This window comes from Sminthopsis crassicaudata, chromosome X (assembly GCF_048593235.1).
Source record: "Sminthopsis crassicaudata isolate SCR6 chromosome X, ASM4859323v1, whole genome shotgun sequence".
Lineage (NCBI taxonomy): Eukaryota > Metazoa > Chordata > Mammalia > Dasyuromorphia > Dasyuridae > Sminthopsis > Sminthopsis crassicaudata.
The window spans coordinates 87228728-87249391 of NC_133623.1; the positions used below are offsets into that span (position 1 = coordinate 87228728).

Here is a 20664-nt window from a genome sequence, read left to right on the forward strand (position 1 = left end):
CGGGAGAAGGGCACAAGGCAGAGCCGGGAGGTGGGGGCAGAACGTTGGGGAAGGAATAGAATTCCAGACAAACCGAAACCACCCGGCTCCCCTCCCCCCCCCATTTGACCCTGGTGAAAAAGAACAGTGATGGAGAAGGTCCTGTCTGTTTGGTAGCGTTTTAGAATTCATTTTAAGTAACTAATATATACTTTCCTTGGAGAACGCTGCATGCCAAGCAAAACCAACAGATGGACCTAAGTAGCTTTTGCAGAGTCCCGGCTATGAAATAAATGCATAAAAACATATATTTCTGTATGTATTATTCCTCTTTCCAAGCACCATGGAGGTGAGTGGTTTTAGCAGATCTAGGAACTCCAAGGCCAAGAGGAAGGGACAAACCAAGGTCAAGCTGAGGGCACTAAGCAAGCGCCAGCCTAAGCCAAAGATCAGTGAGCAGTGTGACCCAGGCTCTAAGGAAGAGCTCAAGGTGGAAGCAAGGCCGCAGAAGGAGCAGGCCCTGGCAAGGAAGAAAAGGTCACCAAGTAGGTCTTCCTCCTCTCCTTCTGCTATTTCTTATGTCTGCTGGGGGTCTCGGGCTCTAGCCACAACTGCATGGGGTCACCCAGGGCCTTTAGACTAAGGGCTGGTGTCTGGCTACAAGGCAGATTGGCTGAATTTCCAAGACAACCACAGCCCCTGCTGGTTTTTCCCCTTCCTCGGGTGGGTTGCAGCCCACTTTCAGAACATTACGGAGGTAGGTCTCCTGGACTTGCTGAGGCTGAAGTGAGGAAACATGGGCCAAACCTTTGGCAAACTTAGAAAGAAAGAAAGAAAGCCACGCGTCTCCTAGTTAATGTTTGTCCTGTGATTTCTGAGGAGGAAACTCCCTCGACCAGTGCCGATGGCACCGTGGAGACTTAGAGGCCACGAGGGTTGCAGAGAAGTTGGGTTAGGGTTGGGCAGGACTTTCAGCCAGAATCGAGCAGGACACAAGCCCAGGTCTTCTAGTGGCTCCGAACCTGGCTGGATGCTTTGCCACGCCACTGGACTGCTTATGTGATCATCGTCACGATCATCATCCTTTTAGAATTTCACCAGAAGCTGCTTCCAGCCCGCCCTTGTTCTGACCCAAACAGACTCCAGGAACCGGGAGAGGTGGAATGTGAAACTGAGGTAAGGCAAAGGAAAAATGCCCACTAGGTGCCAGCTGCTGGGTGAAGCAAGTCTTTTTTGTTTGTTTTTTACTGATATTATCTTGTCTGAGTGGGGCTCCATTACTCCCGGCTTCGGAGTCATGTCATTGCTCATGGCCACGAGACTAGTAAGGGTCAGAGTCAGGCTAAGTGAAGATGAGGGTGATCTGTTACGGGTCTTTACTTGTTAAAGAAAAAAACCTCCAAAGGAGAAAAGCTCCTTTAAGAACTTTGAAGCCTTTATATACAAACGTCAGATTGTCTTGGTTGTTGTCTAAAGCGGAGATTTCTTCTGAGCAAACCCATGCGATGGAGCCCTCAGTCTCTCAATCTGGGCACTGTCATGCCGTGAGAGGCCCTAGGTACGGTCCTGGGCACATGAGGAGCAGCTGCGGTGCTCGCCAGTCTAGGTAAAAAGCTCAACCTAGAAGCAGTTTTGAACAGCTATGATTCCGGAGGACTGATGCAGCTGCCCACCTTTGTCCCACAGATGACACACTCGGGCTGGAGAGAGATAGAAACCTATCTTATGTAGGAAATATGTTTAGCCAAGACCCGGGCCCAAGTTTGTTTCCCCCAATTCTGTCTGCTACTGCATTTTTTTTCTTTTTTCTTTTCAAGGCATGGGGGAACTGCCTAAGGTGGAGAACAAACAAACAAACAAAGGAAGGAACAAAACCCTCTTTAGCTGTTAACTGTTAAACAGCTTTACCTATAAATATTTAAATGCTTAGGGGAAAAAAGCTGAATCTATATTCAGCATTCATTTTCACAGTTTACCAACAGAAATATCCCTTGGCCCAAGCACTGCTTTTACATTCAGAGAGCCTGGGTGTCAGTTCTGGTTCTACCTGTATTTTTTATGTGAATCTGGGAAAGAGATTTGACCATTTCCCTGTAAAATCACTTTGGCGTGATCTCTTAAGGCATCTTTCAGATGTGATCCTAAGTGTCCACTCTGTGTAAGGTGGATCCTGCCCCCAGAGGAGACGTGACACAGGACCAACGTTCACGGGGGGGGGGGGGGGGGGGGGGGGGGGGGGGGGGAGAGGGGGAGGAAGAGGAAGGATAACTTTATTGAGAAAATAAGCGTGGTTTCAGGACAAGTAAGAACGGAGCCAAAGAAGAGAGGTGCTTCAAGGGGGAGGAGAACATTTAGATGAAGCTAGAGCAAGGTTTCAGATAAGTTTCATCTGGAAAGAAGGGGCTTCCACAGACAGAGATGGAAAAGGTTAAATAGGCTGTGGAAATAGAGAATGGGTCAGGGTTGGAGGCAGAACGGCAGGATCATAAGCAACACAGTTTTCTGCTTTGACTCGAATGGGGAGTTGGAAGGGACCTCAGTGCCTAACTGGTACTTTTACCTATTATCTGACCAGTCTTTAAAGGCTTTCGGGTCTTTAAAATGTACACTCAACTTGTGCATGGCATGAACAGTTAGAACATTTTTCCTTTCATCAGTGTAATTTTACTTTGTTTCCTCTCTCACCTGTTGTTGCTAGGGTCAAGCAAAATTAGTGCAATTGTTTCCCATGACACTTCTTGAGAAACTTGAAGATAACAGTTGTATGGACTGCGTCTCTTTACACACCTTTTCCGTGAACCATCTCCAGCCTACGTACCCTCAGCTTCTCCAACAGTCTTCATAAAGTCCTTGAATACCTTCCCCATAATGCTTTTCTTTGGACATACATCAGTTTGTGAAAGGCCCCAGAGCAAGCACAATCACTGAATGCTCTCTCTCTCTCTCTCCCCCCTAGGAAAATTATACAGCAGAAAACAAGGCAGAGGAAAGAGTGGAAGCTGAGGCAGAAGCCCCTGGTGGAACTTGTGGGATTCTTTATCTACTGAAAGCTAGCAGGCAGCTTGGAGAACCTGACTGTATAGGTCACAAGTGAGTACCTGCCTCTGCTTTTCACTTCTCTGTAAGTCAGGACAAGGGGACCGGGAATGGTGACGATTGTGGAGTTAGTGAAGCCGGCTGTCCAGGTCTTGCCTTGTGACCAATCACTTGTCTTCTCATCAGTGGCTCAGGTCTCTTGAAAACTATAAATTGCACAGCACATACAATCTGGTTCTGGTTCCAGCTTCTTCACCTGGCATTAGAGCGGTCAGTGAAACTGCAGGTCTGGTCCCTGCCCCCCAGTCCCATCCCCCAGTACAAATTGTGCTCATGTCCAGCCTAGAATCAGTTAGAATTTCCCTGGGGTTCAGAATAGGTGTCCTTTTGGTCTTAGGTATTACCTTCCTCAACCATTCAGAGTCGTCAGGGACCTTAGCAATTTTGTTTGTGTATACAGTGTACCAGTCACTAAGATTACACAAGTAACAAGGTGAAATCTGATCCTGGCTGGACGTTAAGATTCAGCCTTCACGTGAACTGAAAAGGGAAATGGGAAAATTGGCTTGCTGAGGTGTAGGCCCTTGATTTGTATTGGAGAAGGACTGGAGAAATGCAGGTATGGTGGGCAGCAGTAGATGACTTTCCCATCCTACTCTGCCATCCAATCCTTGATACAAAATGTACATGCTCTTGAGGAAAAGTAAATAACAGTGTATTCACTGGTCTTTTAAAAAATTCTCTGATGGCCAAGCAAAAACAGCTGCTTATTAAGCATCTACTATGGATCAATAACTGTTTAAAGAAGGAAAAAGCAAAAGAAAAAATAAAATGAAAGCGTTCCTCTTCTGAAAGAGCTTATATTGTATACACTGAAAGCAATATATGTGAGTTTAAAATTAGTAGACAGGATCTGGGATCTGAGTACACTCTTGTAAGTTAGCCAAACTCAGGCTGCCATTACAATAATGTTAACCTTTCAAACATTACAGCAAACTAGCAGTATATTGCAGATTTCTTTCTCATAAAGGAAATTTCATTATTTAACTCTGATACTCAGCCTAATTCATCAGATACTAATTCTTTAATGAAGCAATAAAAAACATCCTTTCCAGGAGTCCTAAAATGAACTTTTCTATAAATATATACCACCAACCCGGATCCTCTAGAGACAGACCACCAGGGGGCAGGGGTGAAGCAAAAGAGAACTTTATTCTGAGATAGCACATATTTCTACCCCACTGATGATATGGGAGAAGGGGGAGGTCCTCTAGGAACCTGGCATACTGGGATTGGCCCAAGAAGAAGGAGGGAGGCCTGCTAGGCTTTGTGAGCATTAAGGAGGGAGGCGTGGTACCTGGAGTCAGACACCACCTCATGGGGCTGTGGCCCACCTCCACATAGGACTCGCCTGCACCTCACAACCTCTCATCCCTCCGTCCTCCCACATGCCTTGAACTGTATTCCTTGCTTCTAGAGGCTTTTTAACCCTTTACATATATATATATATATATATATATATATATATATATATATATATATATATATATATATATATATATATATGTTTAAAGTGAATGAAAACATACAATTTTAAACAAATGGAATCAATCCTAAATGTGACATATATAATTATTTGCAACGTTCTAGCTATGGCCAGAATCACAACTGGAGTTACCTCAAGCCACCCTGAAAGTTATGAGTAATAGTAGCGGATCCTAGTTCATTTGTTGGAAATCTCATTCTTCCCTATTCATTGTGCATGTGAACACAAACTTCTTAAGAATCTTAAGATTTCTGTTTAGTTACCTCTTTTCCCCCTCTCATCAACAATCATAAGAAAAAAGATTTCCAAAAGAGTAGAATAGCAGTGGGAGAATCTTTGTAACATGTTCTATATGGGTTCCCCCCTTACAGCACCATACTTAAGCTATTTCCATCAAGAAGATGTTTTTCAACGTGCTCTTCCAGTCCTCACATATTCTTCATGGATCCTTAAGGATCACAAGTAAAAAAAAAAATTATCAAACCTTCTCGCTTTTTCCCCATCCCCGTCAGAACTAGCTTTTTTCCATCAGCAAAACAGGCTGTGTTTATAAAACAGGATAACTTTTGCCTTTCTTGGTGTTGTCCAGTTGCTAAAGCATTCATTCAATGGTGCCTTAAACTGACCAGAAGCCTTAGCCTTCTGTCTCTCATTTAGTGAGTCGTATCTTGAAAGAAGGGAGGGACATTCTGTGAGGAAGAACTGAGACAGAAGGATATTCCAAGCATGGGAGATGGTGCAGAAGCATAGAAATGGGAGGTGTCGGGAACAGAGAAAAAGCCGGCTTTAGCTACACCATACACCAAAACAGAGATAACTCGGAACATCTTTGCCTGCTGTGCAGATTTCTGGAAGGTAATTTGGAGCTATCCCTTAAAAGTCACTAATCTGCAAACACATTGATCTTACCTTACTGAAAGGGGTAAAGCTTCTAAGAGAAATAGTGCAGTAATCCTGAGGTCCCCCGCCATAAGAGTGCTATCGTTCCAACAATCTGTCTGTCAAAGATTTTAAAGTCTTCTGGCCTTAGGATGGTCCTACATACATTGCTGACTGTCAGATGGACCATCTGCTGGGCAGGGATAACCAGGTTCCCTGGGACAGTTGTGAATAGACCATTCCTCAGCTCTACCCGTGGGCCATAAAATTAGCCTATCCATGACATGAAGCACTGGATAAATTTGTGTCCTTGCTCCTGGTTCTTTGCTAAATTCTTTTGGAACTCAGCCCACTTGGCGTTACAATATCTGTTGCCCCTTGACTTGGAGATGGCTTCAAGCCCACAAATTCTTTTGAGAAACGTTAAAACACCAGCCTTCAACCCAACTTTTTGGGGTCTCCCTCTTAAAAGTACCTCAATATCATGACCAGATATGATTGCAGAAAAGTCCTGATGAAACAGAATACTCACTGCCTCAAAGAGAGGTGATGCACTCAGCATAAAGGGAAAACTCTGACATATTTGGGAAATAGGCAACAAGAAAATTTGATTTGCTGTACATGTGTAGGATGAGAGTTTTCTTTTTCATCTCTTTTAGTTTGGGTGCTGGTCTCAGGAAATAGGAGACAAAATGACAGCTAATTAAACTAAAAAGCTCAATAGGGGAATTTCTATTTGTTCCTACAGGCAATAGAACCCCACCCCACCCCCGGAGTTTGTTGCATAGGAGGGATCGGGTCTGCATATAGTGGAAAATACTTTGGGGGCTGTAGGGAGAAAGAGTCCATTGAGACCAATTAAGAAGCTACTGCAATGTGCCCTGAACTAAAGTGATGAATTAGGTTCCACCCTGGCCAAAATTTACCTTGGAATTACTCCACCACTTACCTTCTTCAGGAAGTCCCATGACTGTGCTGACTAGGTACAATTCAAATTCATGTTGTCCATTGTCAACTAGGCAGTTGCTTTACTCCTGCCTCATTGATTTCCATTTCAGTCTCCATAAAAGCTTATTGTGTCTCTTCAAGGTTCCACCTCCTCCTGCTCCTTCTCTTCTGGCTGAGCACCATGCCTCTGGCTTTTCTGGGGAAAGTGAGGCAATTCAAGTGACACATTCCTCTTTGCATGCGATTTCTTCATCTCTGGTATCAAGAAGGCCAGCCATTGTTCAGATTTCACCCTTAGTCATTCCTACTGCCTCCAATTTTGATCCATTTTCTAGTAGAGACCCTGTCTCTGCTGCTTTCAGTTATGCTCAAGGCCATCTCAAAAACAAAGCCAAAGAAAACCAAACTAAACCAAACCTTCCCTGGATCCTACAGTCTAGCTTCCATCTGCTATCTTTTCTGTTCTCCCAACCAGATTGCCTGAGAAAGCTGTCTTCACTTGCTGCTTACACTTTCTTTCTCTCGCATTCCTAACTCTTTGTCTTTGGACTTTTCACCTAATTCTTCAGTGGAAAATGTTCTATTCAAAGGCAGGAATGATTCCTTAAAGTGGTTAAATCAAACTGAAAATGAGCCTTCATTCTCACAATGCAAGTGCATGCAAACATGCATAAATACAGCATAAACATCAAAGTACTCAATACTGATGAATCTAAAGTGGCACAAAGTGAATTACCAGTAGGGATCAGAAAGATGGGGGCAGCTGGATAATGCAGTAGATAGAGCCCCAGCCCTGGGGTTCAGAGGCTCCGAGTTCAAATCTGCCCTCAGACATTTAATACTTACAAGCTGTGTAACCCTGGGCAAGTCACGTAATGAATATTGCCTTGCCAAAAAAAAGACAGAACTAGAGAGAGGGGAGGGTGGAGGGGACTGAGATAGGAAGGAAGGTAGGAAGGAAGAGAGGGAGGCAGGGAGGGAGGGAGGGAAGAAGGAGGGAGTGAAGGAAGGAAGGAAGGAAGGAAGGAAGGAAGGAAGGAAGGAAGGAAGGCAGGCAGGCAGGGAGGGAAGAAGGAAGGAAGGAAGGAAGGAAGGAAGGAAGGAAGGAAGGAAGGAAGGAAGGAAGGAAGGAAGGTAGGAAGGAAGAGAGGGAGGCAGGGAGGGAGGGAGGGAAGAAGGAAGGAAGGAAGGAAGGAAGGAAGGAAGGAAGGAAGGAAGGAAGGAAGGAAGGAAGGAAGGCAGGCAGGCAGGCAGGGAGGGAAGAAGGAAGGAAGGAACGGAAGGAAGAAAGGAAAATGTTTCATGTAGAAGATGATGTCTAATTTATTTCTGAAGAGAAAGAGGGGTGTTATAAGTTAGAAACTAAAGAGAGTTGTTATCTCAGGCCATAGGAACAGCCTGTGCCATGACTTGGGGCTATAGGATTTCACATGTGAGTGTCAGAGAAACTGTCAGTGTGGCTGGATGGCAAAGTATGGGAGTGGGCAATAATGTCCAATAATACTGGAAAGCTATTTTGGGGACAGACTGGGGACAGATTGTGTGGGACTTTTAAGATTGAGAATATCAGTGTGACCTTTTTGGAAACAAGGGGAGGAGAGAGAAGGAAATAAACATTTAAGAGAGCAGGGGTTAAGCACTTTGCTGGTGGACCTCATTTGATCCACACAACAAGCCTGAAAAGTGGCTGCTGTTATCACTCGCATTTTACAGGTCAGGAAGTTCAGGCAAACAGAAGTCAGAGGATTTTCCCAGAGTCCCACAGCTCAAAAGTGTCTGGGGCCAGATTGACTTCTTGAGTCTTCTTGACTCCAGCTCCAGTGTTCTACCACTGGGTGCCATCTCTAAATGAACAAGAAGAAGGTGAGGCACCAGAGGAGAATTTTAGAAAAATTAGAGATTATGGATCTCTGGAGATTCATGAAGGGAAACAGACAAGAGGATACAAATTTCTCAGCATTTCTCAAAGACAACGTTATGTAAGTTGTTCAGGAATTAGGATATACATATTTACAGGTAAAAAGTAGAAAGTTGGACGCATTCAACATATCCTCTAATGATCCCAATGTATAGGGATTATATTCAGTTTAAAAGACATATACATTTTGAGAATAAATACGTTAATTCATGCTAAAGGCTTGGTCTGTCAATGAACATATTATAGAAACAGAAGAACATGTCATCAGAGAAACTAAACAGTGAAAAAAGTTATCTAAACATTTAGGATGCAACCATGGTATCCTTAGCTTGGACAATTTATCTCCCTATAAGAACTTTCATCAACAAAAGGGACAAAGAACAGGTCAGCGAACTGGGCATGCAACTGAGTAAGTGTTAGAAGCACCAAATCACCTGACCTAAGTACATGTCATAATAGCTCCCTGCTAGTAAGATCCCAATGATTGAGCCATTTTTGGGAAAACAAAATCTTTCAAAATAGAGAAGTCAAATGACAGTGAGAAGAGGAAAACCAATTTGCCAGGACCAGAAATGGGGGGTGGGGGGAAAGGAGCACTCAACAAAAAAAAAATCAAACAAATAAAAATAAAGCCAATTCTTCCAAATTCATCTGTGTCTAAATATATATGTATGTGACATACATGTATATGTGAGTGCATATATCCATGTGTGTATATGTTTGCGTCTATGTGAATACTCACAAACAACATAGATATACACAAGGTACTTCTTAAAATATCTGTTCCATCCATTCCTCAAGTGATGGACCTCCTTCTGTTTCCCATTCTTTACAATGAAAATTGCTATAAATATATTTTGTTCATCTGGGTCCTTTTTCTTCTATCTTTGATCTCTACAGTTGGCTACAAGTATTAGTAGAGCAAAGGGCTGGCAGGCTTTAATCACATGGGCTTCTAGTTCTGAGCTGTTGTCTACAATGCCTGCATTAGCTCATAGCTCCCCCTGCTGTAAATTAGTAATGTCCCTGTTTTCCCACAGCCCTTCCAGTGTATCTTTTTCTGTTTGTTTGTTTGATCCCCTTTGCCAGTCTTGTTTTCAATTTCCTGCTTCTCTTTGAATTCTAGTTTTGTTTGCACAAAACCCTTCAAGTTCTCTGTGGACCTCTGTATCTCATACAATAAGTGTTGAGTTTTGAAAATCAAAAGGAAAGCCATATTTGGAAAACCAAAATGGAAAAGGGGAATCCGCAGCAAATAGAAATTGGGCAATTGTTTCAAACTCTTTTGTATACATGTGTATGTACACACACACACAGACAGGCAGGTCAATCAGATTGATGAGGTATGTGATATAGTTATCTACAACATGTAAAGTATTAGAAAAGAAGATTTAAATAACTCTGTCCTGGGGGAGAACTGAATGGGCATATAAATAAATTGTAACAAACATTCAAAGAACCAACTCATTGCCCGCTTTGTGTAAATTGGGTAATGATGCTACTTATTAAAGTGGGTTGTTAGACTTGCCACTGGAATTGATTGTGCTTCCCTGAGTTATCCTTTTCTGTCTTTGACAGCAAAGCTCCCGTGTCCCCCACTACACTGGAGGCAGCCCACACGTTGCTGAGCCTGGCCAACCAGCAGCCTGGGTCATCCTTGGCCCCAGCTTCCAGCGTTCAGGCCTGGTGGGCATCAGAGGACTCCAGTGGCAGTAGTGGCTCCTCCAGGGAAAAGAGTAGTGGCCCCCTGGCCAGCCAAGGGACTGGGAAGAAGAAGGCTGTCAAGCAACTGGCCAACTACTGCAGCGGGAGTCAAGAAGGAGAGGTCGAAACCCATGAGCTGCGGAACCTGGACAACAGCTTCAGGGATGAGGCATACAGTAAGGAATGCGTCCTTTCCCCTCACCCAGGGCAGGCGCTCTCCAGGCCGTCAGAAAAAGCGATACAAGAGCTCTCCAGGTCCCACGCTCCCGGGGACCGCTCGGGTCCCACCCGCGGCAGAGCCCTCTGGGCTCGTCTGCGTCCGACCATCCACCCTCGGGCACCATCCCTCGAGACTGACCTGGGGACGGCCTTTGGGGCCTCTTCAAAGGACGACCACCAGCCCGTCCGTGCTGAGTTCTTCCTCTCCCTTCACTGACCTAGTCCAGTGCTCTTGCAAGTCACCTTATTTGAACTGGCATTTGAGATGGAAAACATGAGCAAGTCCATCAGTTCAAGATGCAGTTTTAGAGTTGAATCCTCTCTTTGTCAGTTTTCCAGTCAGCAACTGCAGTGAGGTTTGGCGGCACTCCTGCACCCCTTCTTGTGTGCTTCCCAGCGAGGCGAGCCTGGGCTGGCGTCTCTGAGAGGGATTGGTGGCTGTGTAGGGTTTTCCTGCACGCATAGGTTCTGGTTTTGTTATATATATGTAGGGGTGTGTGTATACACACACACACACACACACACACACACACACACACCCCTACATATATATTTGTGTGTCTGTGTACATTTCATCTTGAAATATTTGGATTTGGAAATTGTTTTTGTGCTGAGAGCACTAAATTAGATGTAGCCATTTTCTCTGATGGTGTTAGCCTTGCAGGGTGTGTGGTGGGTGTGGGAGTGTGTGTGTGTGTGTGTGTGTGTGTGTGTGTGTGTGTGTACGGAGTTACTGTTTATTTTCATGTTTGAATATGCATCTCTTTGTCTAGCTAGTACTCAAGGGTTACTTTCCTTCCCTGGCAGATTTCCTAGAATCAGATGAGGATGAATTTGTTTCAAAATTAAAGTCGAAGAAGAAGAAGAAGAAGAGTGCAGAGGATGCTCCCTGGATTCCTAAAGGTAATTTAGCCAGTTGTCCCCACTTTCTTCATCATAGACCAAGGAGAGTCTGGGCGACTGCGGATCATAAGCAGACCATTTCTTTATGTCGTACTTTGAGGACGTGAGGAGTGTGAGAGGTTTGAGGAAGATGCAAAGTTAGAAAAGAAATCACTGAAAAGGAGGTAGCGTTTGAGTTGGGCCTGAAAGACTGGACTCCCAGTCGTGTTCCTGGGCAGAGTGCTTCTTTCCTCCTTTGACTGTACTCGTTCCTTGCAAAGATTCCCTGTTGACTCAAAGGGAGGCAGCATCCACCTGAAGGTTAGAGTACGGCAGGACCAGCCCTGGCCTCAGAGGAGCCCGAGTTCACATCTGGCCGCAGATACTTAGTAGCTACGGACCTATGGGACCTCACTTGCTAGGTGGACCCTTGACCCTGATTGCCTCCCCCAAAAGGGACGTGATAATAGGGCAGGAGAACCTCAGTGTCATCCTTTTCAGTCTCACCTGTGACAAATGGCGGATGAACAAGGGGATATCCCTTTTAAAGTCCTGAAAACCGTTATATATCTATGGGACCTCCTCACTCTGCTGATACATAGAGGCTGCGTACTAAAGAGTAGTGACTGGCTGAGGCCAGATTGAAGGTCCCATCTTTCTGATTCCTTGTGCTAGGTGCTTGATTAGGGAGACAAGTGGTTGATAACAAGACTCCATTTTGTTTGAATGACACTGGATCTTTTGAGGTCACTAATGGCTATTACAAATTCAGGTCGGTCAATTCCAGAAGGGGGGACTCACATGAGTGGTTGACGGGGAGAAGGAGATGAAACTTAGGGGAGGTGAACTGCAGTAGAAATTTCAAAATTATTCCTACATTTGTAACTAAGTAAAACATGGAAACAAAGTCAAACAACATAGCATGTGTCCCCTTTCTGAGAGTCAAGACTGCTCATCACAGATACATAGCATCAGGCTTGGTTTTCCATTCTTACATTTTATGTGGTTTTCTTTTCCTTTTGGAGTGCAGTGAGGTGGCAGGCAAGGTTAAGGGACTTGCCCAGGGTCACACGGTAGTAACTCTCTGAGGCTGGATTTGAACTCCAGACCTTCCTATCCCAGGGCCAGTGCTGTCATCACTGCCCCACCTCGCTGCCCCTTTTAAGTCATTTCCTATGTTGTTTTCTAAGTCCTATTATTGTTTTGCCCTCAGGTTCATTTCATACAAATCTTCCGCTATTTTTCTGAATTCTTTACATTCATTATTATTTTTATGGTGTTATATAATCGGTCACTTCCCAATCAGGGGGCCACTCCTTTGTTTCTTTCCGTTTCCTTTCCTTTTGTTTCCTTCCCTTTCCTTTTCTTTTGTTTCCATAAAAAGTAACAGCATCCTATTGTACCTCTGGATATGTGTGTATACATTATACATAATATACACACAGATAGATGTATTATATTGTTACAATTGAGATTTTTAAAAAAGAGAAAATGGAGGCGGGCCTCCACACAAGATAACTTTTATTAGCAGGAGCATGCTACCTGTCTATTTGGAGCCATGGTTTTACTCTGTTAATGCCAAAGACCCTGCTGAGCAAGAGAACAGTTTCCCTTATATAGGTTTTGCTGAATTCTTCACTAAGTTCAAAGACAAAGAGCCCGGTCTGAAGTGGTTACACACAAAATCAATTACTTGTAAATAGGACGAATGATTCGGAATCAATTTGAATCTTCCTCAGCATATTCATGCAGGGAAATTCAGGGCTAAGCGATGGGAAACAGTGGAGAATATTGGTGATGCAGAAGCAAAATCGATATTTTTGTCAGAGCTCCGAACAACCAGGAGAGAAAAGAAAAGAACTCAGGAAGGTGAAGAGACAAAAAAGGAATCATCAGGGAACAGGTCTGTCAATTAAACAGGCAGCAAATATGTATGAATTAGGGGAAAGTAAGGCATGTAAATCCAACTCATTTGCAAGTCATGGTGATGTAATAGAGCAACGATTTTGAGGTCCCCTGTTTTATTTGGGGGGGAGGCTTATGTTCTAAGAATAAGTTAGTAATCCTAAATCTCCTGCTGGCTTTGGGGTCTGCCTCAGGGATTTCCCACACCCCCAGTCCAAGAAAACCAATCTGTCTGATCCTGGATAGACCACTCCTTAATTCACTGCTGACTGGGAATCTGGTTGTGATAACCAAGTTCCAGAGACCGCTCCTCTGGGCCCTAGAATTAGCATGTCAGTGACAGAAAGCTGGATAAATGGTCTCTTTGTTTCTGTTTCCTTGCAAATTGCTTTTGGAATTCAGCCCACTTGTAATGGCATTACAATGACAATGAACTTTGCCCCTAGACTGGGAAAGGGTTTTCAAGCCAGCAAATTCTTTTGAGACACCTCACGTCACTGGTCTGTGACCCCAGACTTTGGGGGGCCCCTTTCCCAAACCCAATAATGGCATCACATCCCTGACTTCAGCCCTCTTCAGGAATGAAGGAACAACAACATCAACCACCACCACCACAGGCAAATCACTTAATGTCCTAGACACTGTGCTGGGTGCTAGGGATGTCAGTCCAAAGGATCAACCCTAACCATGAGGAGCTTGGAGATTGTGGCGTTCCCGCAAAATATGCCCGGCATGAATCTTACTAAAAAGAATCAACGAAATAAAACCATTCCACTACACTCGCCTTGGGCAGAGAATTCACCAGTCCGCTGGAATCCCCAGGAAAGGGTTTCCTTGGAATGTGTTATCTGAGCAGCATCTGACAGAAGAGAGAGGGGCTGAGGCAGAGGCAAAGGGGGTACATCTCGGGCTTGGAGCGCTACTGGTGTTTTGAGTTACAGAGATGGCTAGATCACAGAGTGTGGTAGAAAGAAAATGGGCACTGATTCCCAGATCCTGTTAGAGAAGTGAGGCACCCACGGTACCCAAAAGAGCCACATGATTTGGGCCTTCGTTGGCTGATTTCTGTATTTGTTCATTTTTCTGTTTGTTTTCAGCGAGGAGCAGGAGTCATGGATGACAGAGGCGCTAGTGGTCCCTTCAAAACAGATTTTTAAAAAAAGTATGACGGGCTTTAGAGGATAAACAGAAAGTCTTAGAGTTGATCCCAGAGACAATAAGAAGCCAGTGGAATCAATTGAATTGGCGAGTTACAGGGTACAAAGGGAGATTTCGTTGGCAGCAGAGTGGCTTGAAAAGAGAAATCCCATGATCCGTTTAGTATCTAAGGTTAGGATCTGCTGAACAGTGTGTAGGACGGATGAAGTGGAGCAGAAACTAGACAGATCTGAGGCTGGGAGACCAGTGAGGAGGCTGTTGGAATAACCGAGGCAAGAAGTGACTGAATAGTAGCTGTGTTTGAGTGTGAAACACCATGTGAAGGGAGGCCTGGGAAAGTTTAGCAAGCAAGTTTTTGTGAAGGATAAGAGTGAGTGAGGGGTTGAGGATAATTTTGAAGTTCTAAAACTGGGACCCGGGTAAAACGATAGTGCCTTCCATCTTCATAGAGATTCTAATAGGTTCACCTTTGCGAGTCAGCTTTGTGAGATTGTATTGAAAACCATGGATGTTGATCGAGTTCCCAAGGGAAAGAATGTAGAAAGAGAAAAGAATGTGTTAGGAAATAGGGGTCCTGCATGCTGAACGAGCATTGGCGACAGATAAGGGCTGGAGGTCAGGTGGAGAGAGGTGATAAGGGGCAGCAAGGTGGCTGTGAAGAGTGTGAATAGACAGTGAAGAGAATACCTAGTCCGGAATCAGGAAGTCTTGGGTTCAAACACAGCCTCAGACACTTAGTAGCTGTGTGATTCTAGGCAAGTCACTTAACCCTGTGTGCCTCACTTCCCTGATCTGCAAAACCGGCTGGAGAAGGAAATGGCAAATCCCTCCAGCATCTCCACCAAGAAAACCCCAGACGGGTTCAGAGAATTGGATACAGTTGTACAACAACAGGAAGAAACTACCTGTCATGTCCTTGGGTCGAAGACCCCATAGGCAAAGTGGAGAAAAAGAGCTTCAGAGATGGTAAAATTAATCATCTTGCTTAAATTAAAATCAAAAACCTTTTCAATGAATAAAAAGTTTGCAGTTAAGAAGAAAAGCAGCTCCTAGGGAAGAGAGAGAGCAGTTTCTCTTAGTCTCCCTGGGAACCGAGTCCATTCATGAGAGAGCCATTTCCCAGTTGACAAATAGATGAAGATAAGCTTATTCCTTATCTATATGCAGCATTTTTCAGACGAAGAAATCCAAGCCATTAGTGGTGTTCTGGGAAAAGAAATGCTCTAAATCATGAAGAACCTCGGAGTTATGACTGCTCATTCATCAGGTTAAGAATATTAAGCAAAAGGAAAAAGACAAAAATTTGAGGGGCCATGGAGAAAAGGTTGCATTAAACCTTAGCTGGTGGAGTTGTAAATTCATCCAAGCCATTCTGGAAAGCGACCCACAAGTGCAAAAAGGTTTGTGGCAGCCCTTTGTGTAGCGGCAAGGAACTGAAAACTGGGTGGATGTTCATCCGTTGGAGAATGGCTGAATAAGTTGTGGTATGTGAATGTTGTGGAATAGTATTGTTCTCTTAAGAAACGGCCAGCAGGAGGATTTCAGAGAGGTCTGGAGAGACTTGCAGGAATGGATGCTGAGTGAAATGAGCAGGACCAGGACATCATTGTACAACAAGACTAGACGATGATGAATTCTGATGCATGTGGCTCTTTTCAACAGTGAGGTGATTCAGGCCAGTTCTGATGATCTGGGCAGGAACAGAGCCATCTGCACCCAGAGAGGTGACTGAAAGGATTGAGTGTGGACCACAACATAGTACTGTCACTCTTTTTGTGTCTGTTTGCTTGCTTTTTGTTTTTGTTCTTGATTTCTTTTTTTCCCTTTTGTGTTCTGACCTTTCTTGTGCAGAATGTTGTGTGTGGAAACAGGTAAAGAAGAACAGTACGTGTCTAACATATATTGGCTTACTTGCTTTCTAAAGGAGCCGGTGGGGAAGGAGAAAATTTAGAACACAAGATTTTGTAAGGGCAAATGTTGAAAATTATTCCTCTAGCTATTTTGAAAATGAAAAGCTCTTTTTAAATAAATATTTTTTTGAAAACAAAAAGAAACAAACAAACAACCTTACCTTAAAAGGGCCATGGTCTCCCCTGGCATCCGGGACATCCTGTAGTTCTGATGGGCCAGTCACCAAAGAATAAAAGAATTCCGACTCCAAAAGAGCCTACATCCTGTGGGGGAAAGCAAGAAGCACACATATATAAGCAAATTTGAAATGAATGAAAAGTGGATAAGTTTGTGGTGGTTAAAGGAGAGTTGGTTATTGAGGGAGGCCGCAATTGGGGGTCAGGAAGGACTTCAAACGGATGGTGGTGCTGAAGAAAGAGAGGAGTTCTGTGAGGTGCAGAGAAGGAGGGAGTGTATTTTAGCCCTGAGGCTTGGCCCTGTGCAAGGCTAGGGAGATGAAGTCCTATGTCCTGGATGAGAAACAGAGGGGGGCTAGTTTGATCGGATTGTGGCTCTCAGTGTGTCCTGAAATGTTAGAAAGGTAGGTTGGGGGCAAATGGAGAAGGGCTTGAAAAGCCAAAAAGGGACGTATCTTTGTTTGACTTAAATTCTGCTTCTGGGCCCCAATTTGTTACGTGCCAAGCAGGAGGGGCCTCTGAGGCCTAGGACCCCGGAAACCACTGGGATTCCACCGAGCAGCGTGAATGACGACGACGACAGATCCTGTGCTTATGGAGAATTCTTTTGGCCGCAAAACCAGCAACGCCGTGGGCTTGCTGTAGGCCGGGCAGACAAAGACTGGAGGAGGACGGAAAGGTAAAGCTGACTGTCTGATTTCTGTCCCTTGCAGTGAGCTTGGAGGAGGCACAAGTGAAAGAAGTCTTGAGCAAGAAGCAAGGTATCGACCAAGCAACAAACCCAATCAATAAATAAACCTTCATAAAGGCTAGTAAGCACCTTCTGGGCCAGGGACTGCGCATTCAAATAGAAGGAAGGTGACGATCTTGGCTCTCAAGGAGCTCACAGTTGTAGCGGGGAAGGCAGTGAATATATAATGTGACGAAATCAAGATGAAGGGAAACGAGCACCAATCCCAGTAAAGGCCCAAAGTTGCTGAACATTGGGTGGTTTGAGAGGGAAGGGACTGGGGGGACTCCAGGATGGTCAACTAGCTCCGAAATGGCAGGGCACCTGAGAGCATGCTTTGTGTGCCATCTAAGTCCCTCTCCAGCCCTGTGTCCACCTACTGACCTCTTTGGTTCTAGAAACTCTGACGACCCTTTCCCTGCACTGCCAGGAGAAAAACACTGAGGCTCCCAGGTCAGTGGCACTCCCTTTAATCCAAACCTTAGCCGTCAAATCATTTCCAGCGCTAAACTAATCTCTGGCCTTAAATTAGTTTTAAAATGTGTGTGTGGCCCCAAATTTGTTTCTAACCCGGAATTGTCTCTCCTTGGTCTTTACTGGGTTGTGCGTGTGACGGCAAGGCCACAAGCATGTGAGGCCTTACGGGGCGTTAGCGGGCACCGTGCTGAGGGACACAGACGCAAAAGCATCCAGAGCCCCTCGTGTTTTCTGTTCCAGCTCACAGGATCCTGCAGCCTGAGGGCCTTACGGATTGTGCTGACAGAGGCCCGCTCCTCTGTTGTATGAGGCGTGGCGCAGCACGAGGGTTGGGAAGGGGCACAGATTTCCAGGCAAAACGAAATGTCCCCTTCCCCGACCTCTGCCTGCACAGAACATCGATAGCCCAAGGGGCTCTTAAGGACTGCCTGAGAGGGTCAGGTTTACTCGCCTCTGAGTTTCCCTCTTCCCCCAACCTCCCGTTTTCCAGGCAGCTGGCAGTGACTGAGGAACGCAAGAAGAGAATAACTGAGCTCAGCTCTAACTTCCAGGAAGGAAGACTCAAGAAAAGGAAGCAGAGGGAAGCCCTTGTTCCAGCCTGCTGGTCCGTGCTGGGAGGCTTGTGGGTTGGAGGGCGAGCCGCTTCTGGTGCTGCCTCTGACCAGCCCCGTGCTGTCTTCTGTCTTAGGATGGAGTCCGGCCAGCAAGGAGAGGGAATGATGGAGAAGCACAAGGTCCTCTGGGAATTCCACATGAGAGGGAAACCCCCGGTTGGGATCAAGAAACATGGTTATATACACAGGGAGTGTAGGATACGGGGAGTCCCTGAATAGAGGGGCAGTGAAACGGTCACAGGGCTCATGAGAGGAGGTAAAGTGGAGCCAGGGTATTTCGGGACAGGACCTGGGGCCAGGGCACGAAGGAGTTGTGTTTAACATGGAGGAGGGCAGCCGTGGCCTTTAGAAAGAAAGCTGCCTTTGTGATCTCAGGGCATCAAGGCATTCGGGTAGCTGGCCAGCTGCTGGCGACGTCAGCGATGCTGCTCAGGAGTAGGTTAGGAGCCAAGACTTGTGGCTCTTCTCTCGTGGACATTTGGTGAACTCCCCACGGGAGGCCCGAGTGCAGCCGGGACTGGAGAGGGAGGGATCTCGGGCCACAGCGGGTTCCGTTTCTTCCTTCTTTCAGAGGGCAGACATACTGGCCCAGGAACTGAGCAGCAGCATGGAGAAGCTGCGGATGGAGGGTGAGGAGCCCCATGTGGGAGGGAGAGACAGGGTGGAAGTGAGGAGGGAAAGGTAAGTATTGTCCCTTTGGGAAAGAACCGAGCTTCCCCATTCCTTGCACTGCCTTCTCGATCCCCCCAAGCATCACCTCCCTTTCCCATGAAGCCGAGCCCAAGACTGCAGTCTCCACCTGTGCACAGTCCTCGGGAAGGGCGGCCGGACAGGGACGAGGAAATCCCCGAGGAGAGCGACTTTAATGTCCTTTGTACTCCTGTGACCAGAAAAGCGAGCTCAGAAGAAGCCTGGCAGCATCCAGGCCCAGCTGGACACGCTGAGCCGAGCCAAGGGAGGGGCTGAAGCCGCAGCTGCCAGAGGTGTGGACACCTTCCTGGGCAGTGCGGAGGCTGCTGAAGCCATGTGAGTCTCTGCTGGGTGCGGGGCAGGGGGCAGGGGCCAGGCTAAGCTGGGCAGCTTGAGGGTGCTCATTCCCAGCAACCTCTCTTAGGCAACTGCTTGAAGAAGAGAAGAAGAACAAGAAGAGCAACAAGAAGAAGACCAAGGGCAGGAAGAAGAAGGGAAAAGAATCACCAAAGTGTTTTTCCCCCAAAGGGAAGTGCTGCCCCTGTCAACATTCCCCCTCCAGCCCCCTGTTCACAAATACTAGTGGCTGACTCACTTTTTGGATGAATATGAAGTCCCGGCTGCTAGGAAAAGCCCGTTATAAGCTCCCTTCTCCTCCCAGTCAGCCTCTACACCTCCCCTCCTTTCTTTTCTCCTCTCCTTTCTTTTGATACCGCTCTCACGTCTTGTCCTATCATCCTTCTTTCCAGGATTCAGCTGGCTCACACCTGTTTAGCGGTGCACAATCCTGAAGGGCCCCTTCTGTAACCCTTTCCCCTATGTATCCACATGAATGGAGTACTATTAGCTACGAATATAGTCATTAATGTACCAGGTGCTACCGCACTGGGCAGAAGAGCCATTTGATCCTTGCTAAAGTAGTGAGGAGCGTTTAACCTGGTATCTTGCCCACGAGGAAAGTCGGGTAGAGAGCGGTGAAGCGACTTGCCCATCGGCTAGTTTGTGTCCGAAATGATATTTGAACTCAAGCTTCCCGACTCCAGGCCTGACACTTTCTCCATCCAGAATTCCCACGGGGATCACAGCCCACAGAAGTTCAAGTTGAGGCGTGTTCTCCAGCCGGAAAAGAACTTGCAGTGGCGGCCCGCCAGCCGTGGGCTTTGGAGGTGGCCGATGGCCCTGGCAGCAGCTTTGAAAGCGCTCGGCCCATAATCTGAAAGATCCTAGGGAGCCCCTCGGCTGACACTGAGTGCGGGGCCTGGTGCTCTTTGGGGATCCTCACGCTCACCTGCAGTCCTGCCTCACCTTTCACTGGTCACAGCTCCAAGGCCATGAGGATCAGCTCTGAAAACGGCAGCACAGACAGGCCTCAAGTTTGGGACAGAGCCCCCCTCCCAGGGCGAGCAAAGCCCAATTTAACATCCAGTGAAAGTCGAGAAATAGGACAGCAAAAGGAGCCACCAAGAAGATGCTGACCATAGACTCTTACTATGCCATCAGGGAAGGCTGGGACAGTCAACTCAGAAGAAGATAACAGTAGGAAAACTAACAGTGTGAAAACAGCCACAGGCAAAGCCTGAGCAAAAAGGGCAGTTTTTTGACTAGGTTCCTTCTGGGAATAGAATGCAAGCTCCCTGAGGTGGGCAGGGTCCGTGGGGGATTGTGAGTCTCCAGCACACTTCTTAGCTCTGTGATGGTGGGCAAGTCATTTCATCTCTCTCAGCCCTTGCGGGGTCACTGGGACAAGTAAGTGAAATACTCGGTCTGAATCTCTTTGCAAACTTTAGAGTGTTATGTACACCTTAGATGTTTTTTCAATTAATATGTTATGAATGATCTCGCCACAAAATAAATGTATATTTGTGAACTGACTTTTCAAATAGATTCTACTC

At 46.0% G+C, this 20664-nt stretch overlaps 1 protein-coding gene and 2 long non-coding RNA genes across 12 annotated transcripts in view; 2 read left to right on the plus strand and 1 right to left on the minus strand.

Moving 5' to 3' along the window:
* The window catches only part of LOC141548956 (uncharacterized), a 1120676-nt gene that overhangs the window by 1021564 nt on the left and 78448 nt on the right, over positions 1 to 20664 (minus strand). The gene's annotated exons all lie outside the window — the stretch shown is intronic.
* Positions 1 to 20664, plus strand: part of LOC141548957 (uncharacterized) — a 1406018-nt gene that overhangs the window by 696674 nt on the left and 688680 nt on the right. The gene's annotated exons all lie outside the window — the stretch shown is intronic.
* On the plus strand, positions 323 to 18948 carry LOC141548605 (histone lysine demethylase PHF8-like). The gene is made up of 11 exons (XM_074277608.1): positions 323 to 524; positions 1070 to 1155; positions 2936 to 3069; positions 9885 to 10186; positions 11037 to 11132; positions 16975 to 17022; positions 17390 to 17444; positions 17959 to 18072; positions 18157 to 18202; positions 18654 to 18763; positions 18834 to 18948. Exons 1-11 carry the CDS (start codon positions 323 to 325, stop codon positions 18946 to 18948), a joined length of 1308 nt encoding a protein of 435 aa, XP_074133709.1.